The sequence below is a fragment of the Sminthopsis crassicaudata genome, chromosome 1 (genome assembly GCF_048593235.1).
Source record: "Sminthopsis crassicaudata isolate SCR6 chromosome 1, ASM4859323v1, whole genome shotgun sequence".
NCBI lineage: Eukaryota > Metazoa > Chordata > Mammalia > Dasyuromorphia > Dasyuridae > Sminthopsis > Sminthopsis crassicaudata.
In genome coordinates, this window is record NC_133617.1 from 225986327 (window position 1) to 225998247 (window position 11921).

Sequence of the window (11921 nt, forward strand, 5' to 3'; positions counted from 1 at the left end):
CAGACTTTTTCATCTACTTTTTAAAAAACAAAACGGTATTTCCTAATTGTTGGTATGAAAATGAATTATAAATAACATCTAATAATATTTATTTACTAATTATATTTAATATGCTTATGTTTTCCACATAATTATTTTTATATTCATTATAAAATCATATTTACAAGATTGATAAGATTGTCTAGTTGTCTGTGGGCTTTATTTTGTGATATATGTTTTACCTAATGAAATCCAACCTCCAAACTGACATCATCTAGGCATATTAACTGTCATATTATAAATGCGTTTTATTACCATATGGAAAATATTTCCTTATGTTATATTTATGAAACCTTAAATATTCCAAAGACTGTTTCTGCTGGCTAGTCATCTGGAATCTAACATTTTATGAGACAAAAAGTTTTGGATAAGGAAAAACAAATTCATTGCATTGGGTGCAAGCTGAATGTATCTTTCTGGTTTTTAAAAGCTGCTCTAACTCTATTCTGATCAGTGGCTTATCACTACCCACTGATAATTGTTTTTCCTTTACCTTTTTTTTTTAAATACAAAACAGTGCTTATGGCTGCCCCTATTCAGACATAAACTTGAAAAAGGAGGCAATGTTTCGTCATCGTTTGGAAAAAGAAACAAAGGCAAATTTCATGGCTGACTCTTCACATTCAAAATTGAAAGGTCTTTGTAGTGTGAACTTCAATGGAAAACATGAAAAGTTGAAGAGTAAACTCAGGTAAGAAACTTTCTTGTGAATATTACTCAGCATGAAAATGATTTTTCACTTTCAAATCCTTTGGGGTTGACAGTTCCTTATATACTTTTCACTTGATTTTTCACTCTAGTCCTTTCTTCATAGCTCATAAAATTGCTATATTCACTGTAATTCCCAACCAAGTCTTTTTCTTACTTTGAAAACTTGTAACTATTACTTCATCTTCAAAAAATTGTCCATATTTCTCTCCATCAGTGTTGAGAGTCCAATTAAACAATGATAAAACATAATTTCTTCTATAATAACAGGTCTTTTGTTTTCCTAATAATCTCTCTAACCCTCCAGAATAGTTATTTTGTATATTATAGTCATCAGTCTCTTTTTTCTGCTCAATTAAAATGTTTGTCTCTTTGATTAGTTTTTTCCTAGATATCTTTCCCCAGGCAATAGACTTCAAATTTCTTTCTACCTCCTCTTAAACAATGCTTACATCTACTTTACAAATATTTTAATAAAGGTTCCTACTATCTTTCATTCTTGGAATTTTGTTTCCTTATTTTTCTGAGTGTCAGCTTTTGATTCACTCAGAGAAGAATCAGCTTTCAATTTATACTTATATGTAATCAGTAGAATAATGGAAACATACTCCTAAGCTATTCGGAACATTGTTTTTTGTTTTTTTTTTTAATCTATTCACTCAAAAGATTTCCATAGAATACATTGTACAAAGAACTTTCAAGGTTTCATGCTGAGAATTATAAGTAAAAATCACATAACATAACTGCAGAAATGCATTGTGATAGAACAAAATGAATGTTGAATTTGAATTAAAGAAATTTTAGTTCAAATCCCAGCTCTCATACTTACTAACTGTATGACTATAGCAAGTCACTAATCTAAGTCTGTTTCCTTATCTGCAAAGTGATTTAATTATGCTTGCCTTACTCACCTTTTTGACTTGTTGAGAAAAAACAACTTGTCAATCTTAAAGTTCTAATAAATATGAATTAATGATTTTGTATATGTGTTTTGACTTATAATTGCTTTGGTGTAGATAACAACCAGTATAGAAACTTCATTCACTAATGTAGATTGATAACTGATCTGTGATTTATGTCTGAGAATTTCTTGGGATCACTAATAGATTGTAAGTTTTCCATTGTTGTTATGTTCCAGGATAAGATGTAAATCCAGATCTTCTTGACCAGACCTGTTCAGTATATCATACTTTCAATTATAAATGAATGGGTGTATCAATAAATAGCTATCTAGATAAACAGATGTGTGAAGTGAACAGAACAGGCAAACATTGAGATTACCACTGGAATAGATAAAACAAAAAGTTACAACATAATCAGATCCCACATAAAAAATAACCACAGGGTCACTGATTATAGAACTAGAATAGATCTTGGAACTTATACAGAGAAGTTATCTCATTTGAGGCCCAGAAAATTTAAGCAATTTGCTAAAAGTTTTGTAATAAACTAAAGTTAAAACCCCATTTTAACCCACACATCCAGTCTCTAAATCCAGCAATCTCATAATCATAAAGAATAGTAGGATATTTGAACTAAAAACAGGCTTAAAATGATTTCAACTAGGTCAGCATTTCCAACTTAGAGATGGAAAACCCAGGGCCTAAAAATGAGTTCATGAAACTAGCTTGCTCAAAATTTTTAGCATTGGCAATTAGGGCTATAATTACCACCATCTTTTGGTTAGCATGAAATAGAACTTGGGCCACCTGACTTTCAATCTAATACCCTTCCCTTTGACCTGCATCTCTAGTTCTCCCTGACAAAATAGAAATTCCCTTGTTTAATGTAGAATCATAGAACCTTTTGAGAGTGATATTTTCCCAACCTAAATCCCAGTATTCCTGCATTTTCCAATAACATATTTGTGTAAGAACTAGAGGAACCTTCACATGATTATTTAATTTTATTTACCTATTTTGATATCATTGTGATTTCCAGCTACACTCTACCCACCCACACATTGTAACCAAGAAAAAACCCTTTAACACAGAAAATCCCATTCAGCCAAACCAGCAGTTTTCATCTTGAATAGTTTATACAATACTCTGCACCATTAGCTCCCCGCACACTGAGGAAGGGGGAGAGGTACATTTTCTCATCACTTCTCAGTGGTCCATAATTGGTCATTATAATTACACTGCATTTGTTTTAGGGTTAGTGTTCTTTTTGTTTGCATTTATTATTTTCCTGTTTTTATTTACTTTATATCAGTTGATACAAAATATTCTTGTGTTTCTTTGGATTTCTCAGAAATGTCATTTCTTACAGTACAGTAATGTACCAATAAGTCAACATACCCCATTTTCTTTAAACATTTCCCAATCAGCAGACACTCTGTTAATTTCCAGTTTTTAGTGACTACAAATCATGAAATCTCATTCTATTGTTTGGGGGAATGAGCATTTTTTAAATGGCTAATATGTGCCAGGTACTGTGCCACGTGCTGTATAGTTATCTTATTTGATCCTCACAGCAACCTGGGGAGATAGATATTAGTTTTATTCCCATTTACCACTGAGAAAACTGAGGCAGATAGGTTAAGTGACTTGCTAAGAGTCATTCCTCAAAAGTATCAGAAGCTGGATTTGAACTCTGGTCTTCCTGACACAAGGCCTGGAGCACCAGCAGCTGCTATTGTAACTTTCCACTTCAGCACCAAAAGTGTAATTATTTGTAGCTTCTCTGAAGACCTATTCTGTCCCCGAGAAGCAGCTTATATATTGTGAGAGAAATTGAATCAAGCAGTTAATGAATGCATAAATAGATTTTTACACCCAAATTTCTTTAAAGTGTCTGTTTATCCTTTTTTTGCTGAGGTTATTTAGCACTAATGTAGCATCTCATAATTGTAGAGGGGCTTGAACTTATCTGGATGATCCTGAGGCCTGACTTTTCTCCTTTTTTTGTGTTACTTGGTCTATTTCTTGTATATGCACATGTTTCTCTATTTTTGTATCCGTCTTTTAGAATTTGTTTGTTCTACACCCACTTCTCTTGTTGAAACTTCACAGGGTCTACTTGTTCTCTCTAGTGATTTTTTCACACCCACATTATTTACAACTTGAGCTAGTTGAAAACACACTTGCCTCTAACATCATCTCAATTTCCTAATCCAATTAGGTCCTTTTCTGATGAACATTTCTGATTTTCTGTTGTTAGATTCATGAAGACCATTGCATCCATTTGCTCTTTTTACAATATCGTACTATATATATTCTTTTAGAATAAAATTCCAAGGAATCTTTTTTCCTTCTAGGCATACTAGATATTCATTCTCAGGCTCTTTATTAGAGGGAAAAAAGAGGAAAGAAAATATTTTGGACATCTATGTCATATTCTGTCCCCAAAATATATTTTTCTTTATCAAGTACAATTGTTTTCTTTCCCCTTTTAAGATTCTCTCAGGAGCTCACACTGTTTTCCATGAATTGTTTTGATATATTCTATTTATTTCTATCACAAGTTTTTTCTGTATTCACAATTTCAGAAAACTTTTGTATCAAAAGAATATTTTTGTATAAACAAAATATCCTAGATGCAATACTGAAAATGATGTATTATTTAAATTGGTAGTTGAGCATAAAATCAAAATCCATCTTTTTCTATTAATATCATCTATTATTTACATTTCCTAAATAATATATGGAATCCTTCTGAAAGGGTTTACATGCATCCATAGAGTCACTCTGCCTTTCCTTTCAAATTTTAGGGCAAAGTTATTGCTACTTTTTTCCCCACTTCATTTCCTCTTCTTCTTTCCTTATATATTTATATGCTGAAGAGGAAGGTACATCACTGAATAGAAGAAAGTAGCAGACTCCACTTCTCACATAGCTTTCTATTTCCCTTTATCTCTAGTTTGAAGAAAGAAACAAAAATAGGAGAAAGGGAAACAAAGAAAGACATTAGATAAAGAGAATATATAAAAGAGAAAAGAAAGTGAGGTTCCTCTCATTTCCTATAATTGTTTCACATCTTTGGCAAATAAGGGTTATCCAATAGCTTGTTTTTATTCAAAGCCCAAATACTTTTGCTTGAATGGAGGAGAGCATTTATGTGTTGCTTCTAAAAGAAATTGATAGAGATGGTTAGAATTCCATGTGTTCTCTTCTAAAACTTAACAAAATTCATTATTACCAGTACTTAAGCACAATGTCTAGAACATAATAGATGCTTGATGACTACTTCTGGATAACTTTTTAAATGTCTTAAACTATCATCTTTTCTTGGATAATCTCTTTAGGATTTTGTGATACTTACCTCTCCTGGTTCTTCTCCTACCTGTCTGATTGCCTTTTTCGGGAGAAGGCTGAGAGTCAATCAGAGTTAAATGCCTTGCCCAAGGACACACAATTAGTGCTAGATTTAAACTCAGGTCTTCTTAAATCAAGGGCTAGCTGGCACCTCCTCCACTTTTTTTTTGAGGCAACTGACTGTTTCTTCTTAATCTCAGTCATTATCACTAAACATGTATATTCCCCAAAGCTCTGTCTTGGACATTCTTTTTTTCTTCCTCTATACTCTGCCTTGCTGATCTCATCAATTCCCATGGATTCAATTATCATTTCTGTACAAATGATTCCCAGATAGATATAGATATAGATTCCCATAGATATATGTGTGTATATGTTATGATATATATTTATATACATATATATGTATGTATGTATATATTTCCAGCCTTATCCATTCTTCTTAAGTCCAGAACTGAATCACTGTCTCTGAGATTTAATTGAATATCTTAAAGGTATCTCAAACTCCCCATGTCTAAAACAAAACTTTCTATTCTAAACCCTCCCTTCTTTCTAAATTTCCTCATACTTTAACTGGGATATTATCATCTTCCAGTTTATACGGATATACTGTTATCTTCTACTCCTTACTTACACTTATCTCACCTTTCTAGTCTATTATCATATCTTATCATTTCTATCTCTACAACATTTTTAATATCCTTCCATTTTATTATCCATTTACACACACTGAGGCCCTCTTATTCTTGGCAGAGATACTAAAGTGACATGCCATTTCCTTTTCCAGCTCATCACAGCTGATGAAAGGACCTAGTTTGAATCTTGACTCATTTGTTCCCTGTTAATTTTAGGCAAGTCATTCAACAGGTTTTCAGAAAAAAATCTTAGTTTTTTATAGAATCATAAAATTTTCATTTCTTACAGAAACCAGGGGCAGTCAGATGGATGCAGTGGATAGAATAGCATCCCTGGAGTCAAGAAAACCTGAGTTTAAATGTGACATCAGACACTTCACACAGCTCATCACAAAATTGAGTAGTCTGAGGTTAGATTTGATCTCAGGTTTTCCAGACTTTACGCTCAACAGTCTGATCTGTTTCCAGACTCTAAACTCACAGTCTTTAAATCATGATATTGGCAAATATCTATATTTGTTGTTCTTTTTCTAGTCTCATCTATAAATGTTCTCATTTAATTGTGTTTCATGACAATCGTTTTGTAACTCCTTTTCTTTTTGCTTTTTCTTATTTTTGAGGTAGTCCTACCTGTAATCTTCCATCATCTTTTTCTGTAGTCTTTGTTAATGAATTTTTACAGTGAATTGGTATGGCCTTCGGTTGCCATGGCAAGCAGATCAAATTTTGCCAGTTTGAGTTGGAGAGATCACAGACTTAATCCATCAGTATGTGTATCTTGGACAAATACAGCTAACAATGAATAGACTGTGCCTTGAATTGATAATAAAGTAAAAGCAATCAATGTAGACAACTTTAGATGCTGGGAATCATAGGGAGCAGAGTGCTTAGAAAAGTTGGGTTATTTTTGTTGCTTTATTCCATAATGTTAGTTCCTTCCCTAACTATATCTCATTTGTCCAGAGTTGAATGCATATGTTGTCTTCCTTATTAGAATATGAGCACTTTCTGGACATGGATTGCTTTTGCATTTCTTTGCATATTCAATACTTAGCACAGTGTTTATTAATAAATAGTTGCTTAGTGAGTGCTACTTGCCTTGATTTGACCTAAGATATGGGAGATATGAATGTTTAGACAGAAATGAAGGCAGGGAGCCAGTAAGTAGAGAGAAGGAGATCTTGAAGAGAAAAAGTCAATAATTGAATATTATCTTGGAGAAGAAGATGCAAATATAGGATTCGGAGAGCAGTTAAGTTTGGTGAGACAGGGCAGTTATCTTGTCCTCTGAAGCAGTATATTAACGGCTACTATGTATAGCTAGAAATTATAGTTGCACTGTTAAATAAGATATTCTAAGTTAGATAGATATTCACAAAGAAAATGATTTTAGGATATAGCCATCCCACCTTAGATGCAGCCAGTTGTACCAACTATTTGACAAGGTCATCCTTTCATAATCTTTCACTTAAGAGGACCTAGTTTGAATCTTGACTCATTTGTTCCCTGTTAACTTTAGGCAAGTCATTCAACAGGTTTACAGAAAAAAATCTGAACTTTTTATAGTCATAGAATCTTCATTTCTTATAGAAACTAGGGGCAGCCAGATGAGTGCAGTGGAAAGACAGCATCCCTGGAGTCAAGAGAACCTGAGGTTAAATGTAACACAGACACTTCACACTCACTTGCTGGGCAAGCCACTTAATCCCAAGTGCCTCCCCCCCAAAAAAAAAAAAAGAAAGAAAGAAAGAAAAGCAAATTCCTCCTCTGGATGTGAGGAGAGTTGAACTAGATATCTTCTAAGGTCCTTTCTTACTGCAAAACCTTTGATTTTCTTATTCTCTACTTCAAAATCAGTGTCCAAGAATTTTCTTATTTCCATGATTGAGAGGATTAACAATACTGTCAAAAAACAAAAAGTGTCCCCAGTTTACTTGGTGCTAATAATGACTGAAGGTCACTGTTTTTTTTCAGTTTCTGTGTAACATGTTCCTTTATAAATTTTATGTACTTCTCTAGGCATATACTGGTAGTAAAATGGCTAGAACAGAACTGTGGTAATAAGAGATAATGGTATAGTGGAAAAGTTCCTTAACAATCTTGATAATAAATTGCACTGCCATAGGCCAACCCAGCTTGTTTTTATTTCCCAAATTAGCAACAATAAGATTGATTTTCAGAATTCTAAGGACACAAGTTTGTTGTTCCACATACCAAACTAAGTCTGTGTATACTTGCTTCATTAATTAATCAACTTCATTTCCCCATCTCTCTAGCTCCTTCCAGGCTAATCACCTCACTATCCAAGCCTCTACTTTATAAAAAAAAGACTCATTTCTATACTCTTTCTGAGCCTTTTTTTCCCCAGTTTTCTTCTCATTTATCCTTTATCTTATGGATCTTTAAATCTTGTATCTTTTAACTTTCCCGGGATAAATAGTTCATGCCAGTCTGTCTTTTTCTTTGATTTCTTTTAGGCTCTTTGTGTGCCACAGAACCTTATATTTTACTATCTTTTTACTCATTATGTGCTTATATCTCTGTTTGCCAAAACGATCTTTGAACTCTTTGGGTAAAGCTTTATGTCTTACAATACTTTGCAGGCTCACATTTCTAAACACATAGTAGGCCCTCAGTCAATACTACTAATTGAGAACATAATAGTAATTGATATTTATGTAGTTCTTGAAGATTTACCAAGTGTTTTTCAGGTATCACCTTTTGAGGTCATTGTGGGACAATGACCTTTTGGGAAATACAATCTACAAATATTATTATGCTCATTTAATAGTGAAGAAATTGAAGTTCAGTAACTTGTTTATTAGCTGATTAGCAAGTTTCAGATGGAATTTGAATTCTGAAATTTCTTATTCTACACTCAACAGCCTATTTTCAATGCAAAGTTGTTTTTTGTGCCACTTCTGTCTGTCTTGCAATAGAAAGTTTATCTGCACAACAAGACAAAAATGATGAAAATAGTCATTCTGCTCACTGTATTCCTGAATGTAAAACCCATTGGTCCCACATTGAGAGTAGCCTAGAGAATTTAGTGTGGCCATTGAAAGTAAAAATAAAGTGATTAGAATCTCTCCAGAAAAATCTTGACGAAATCATCTGCCATGTGCACATACAAAATCTCAGGAATTTAAATGCTTGTTTATTGGATTTGGATGACTTGAAGGTTCCTGAACTAATTGAATCCCATGATGACTGAATTGAATTACCTGTTAACTGAAGACTAATTCAAATGGCTACAGAAACCCAGAAGCAATTAGAGATTAGTATTATATTGGCTTAGAGGCAGCCAGTTGGCAGAGTGGATAGAGGGAGACTCATCTCCCTGAATTCAAAACTGGCCTCAGACACTTCCTAGCTGTGTGACTCTGGGCAAGTCATTAGCCTGTAAGTGAAATTTAGGTTTTTCTTCAATGATTTAAAAATGTTATTTTGAGAAAGGGGTCCATAAACTTGAACAGACAGCTCAGGAGGTCCGTGATAAAATAAAAGATTAGCATCCCTGCCCTTAATAATCATGGAGGCTTCTTTCAATTTTGAAATTCTATGATTAAAAAAGTCTCAACTAATATTGAGCCATACCTAACCTAAAATTGTAAATATAATGCCGTGTTACAATGCTGGTAGTACAATCCACGCAGTTTCCCCTTACCCATTTTGTTGTTTATCCATAAAATCCTACTTTATCCAGGGAAAAGTTCCAGTCCTAGGTTGGCTTCCTTATTGCCCTGGGGCATGTTTCTAGACCGTCTCCCCTACAGCCTGAGAGCAAGTTTTAGATAACATAAATATATTTTTTAACAGCCTGAATCTTATATAAATAGAAAGGCAAAATTGTCAAAGATGTATAGTGTACACTCAAAATAGATCTCAGTGGTTCTCTTTTTCATTATTCTCTGATTTTGAATTAGCTTGCTTAGTGTTCTTTGCCACTATAACTTAAGGTTAACTACTTCACAACACTTAAGAAACATTTTTAAACTAAGGGAAAATGCACATATGATATAAATATGGTCTAATTCATTTTTTGGGTAAAATATCGTAATTTATCCAGAATAAACATTGGTGGGCAAATATTACTTTTCCCTTATTAAAGCTTTTTATTTTTAAAAATATGTGTGGACAATTTTTCAACATTAGTCCTTACAAAACCTTGTGTTCCAAATTCCCCCCACACACACGTGCGCCTTCCTCTAAATGGCAAGTAGTCCAATATATATTAAACATGGTAGAAATATGTGTTAAATCCAATATATGCATACATATTTATTGCAAATATTATTGAACAAAAACAAAACTAAATTAATCTAAACCCTTCTGTTTTTTGTCTTTATTGAAAATGTTAGAGTCCTAAACATTTGTATCTCCTTTTCAAAATGAGAATTGATATTCCATTCATTGAAGTCCTGTCATAGGAACTATTTTCTTTTCAGTATCATGATATATACTTATGACTAATACTGTTCTCATTCATCACACCAAGGAGAACAGAATAGCTTCACTAAGTAGGACAGAGCTTCCAGGAATAGGTAGATAGAAATCTCCTGTGGAATGCTGTGTTTAGTTATGTGTACCATGTCTTAAGAAGTACACTGATAATCTTTAGACTAGCCAGACCAGGACAACTAGGGTAGTTAAGGGCTTTGAGTCCATAGCATATGAAGATTGGTTAGAAGCAAGAAGAACAAGGAGAAAATATTATTATTATCATTTTCATTATTATTCATGCTAGCAACTATATAGCACTTTTAAGATTTACAAAGAACTTTACATGCATTATCTCATTTGATCCTATCATATGGAAATGGGATTAGATATATTTTTAGCCTCAGAGAGTTGAACCAGGAATAATGAGTGAACATTCCATAAAGTAAAAGTTAGTCTACATTAGACCTTTTTAAACTTTTTTCACTTAATCCCTTTTCAACTGAGAAATTTTTACATGACTCTAGGTATATAGGAATATAAAATAAGTATATAAATCTGATATTTACCAATAATAAATTATAATTTCATGTCCTCAACATTCAGTTACAAGACTCCATATGGGATTGCAACTTACATTTTCAGAAACTGGAATCTAGATGACACAAAAAATTTCCCAATGACTAGAGCTACCCAATAATGGGATGAGTTGCCTTGAGAAATTATAAGGTTCCCCCTCATAGAACCTCTGGAAAAACAAAGATAAGGATTAGACCTTACTCTCTGAAGTTTTCTTGGAGATTCCTTTTGTGTATAGACTTTAGATGAAAAATGAGGTCTCTTCTAAATCTCACATTCTGTGATTCTGTGAATGGTCCATTGAATTATTTTAAATATCATTTATTAATATTATCATTTTGTGTTATACAATATACTAATTTTAAGTTATCATTCCAAATAACAATTTTCTTCTCATACAAAATATTTTCTGCATTGATCTGCCTTCAAACCTATAATTTCTACCCAGAATTCTATTCCCTACATTTCCAATTGTCTGCTGAATGCCCCATTGCTACTACCTTAAATTCATTCTGCCCAAAAGTAAATTCCTCATCCTTTAATCCTATCCCTCCTTCCAGTTTTGCCATTTCTGTTGATGGCACTGTCATATTTCACTCACTCTTACAACTTGGAGTTATCTGTGACTTTTCACTTTCTCTCACTCCATTCATCTATTTCTTTTACAAGACCTAACTCTTCCCTCTCTTATGTTCTTTCTACTTGTACTGTAAGCCATAATTCAAGATCTTGCTTCTCTTTCCCTGGATTATCCTTCTAATGGGTTTTTTTGCATCCAGTTTATCCCCTCACCAATCATTTTTCACTTCTCTACTTGAACAGTCTTAGCTGATTGTCGCTGTTCTAATCCAAAACCTTCCACTTCCTCTACATTGTCTTCTGAATAAAGTACTACCTCCCATTTCTAGCATTCAAGGATTTCTGCCATCTGACTGCAACTTACTTGTCTGACTTTTTCTCCTACCAGTTCTCTTTATTCCAGCCAAATTGGAGTATCCCACATCCTAATTTCTTTTTTCCCCCTATCCATTCTCAGTACATTTTCTATCCCTTCTTTCATTTTTTTTGTCCCTTCCTTCTTTCAAACCCCAATTCAGTTACAACCACTTTGATGAAACTGTCCCCTGAAATTATTTACTCTTCCCTACATAAAAATGATCTCTCTTCTCAGATTTGGGCTTCATTTACTCTGTTCTCCCTTGTGTCATGTTTATTTGTGTGGAAGAGCGTGGTGGTCCTTCCTACACTTGCCTCATTACCTTGT

The 11921-nt window shown here is 33.4% G+C and overlaps 1 protein-coding gene across 6 annotated transcripts in view; it reads left to right on the forward strand.

Moving 5' to 3' along the window:
- Nucleotides 1-11921, forward strand: part of L3MBTL4 (L3MBTL histone methyl-lysine binding protein 4) — a 506551-nt gene that overhangs the window by 334743 nt on the left and 159887 nt on the right. For all 6 annotated transcript variants that reach the window (XM_074275355.1, XM_074275337.1, XM_074275383.1 and 3 more), the window contains exon 15: nt 557-730. In XM_074275355.1, coding sequence (XP_074131456.1) covers nt 557-730 — 174 coding nt within the window. The remainder of the gene's footprint in view (nt 1-556; nt 731-11921) is intronic.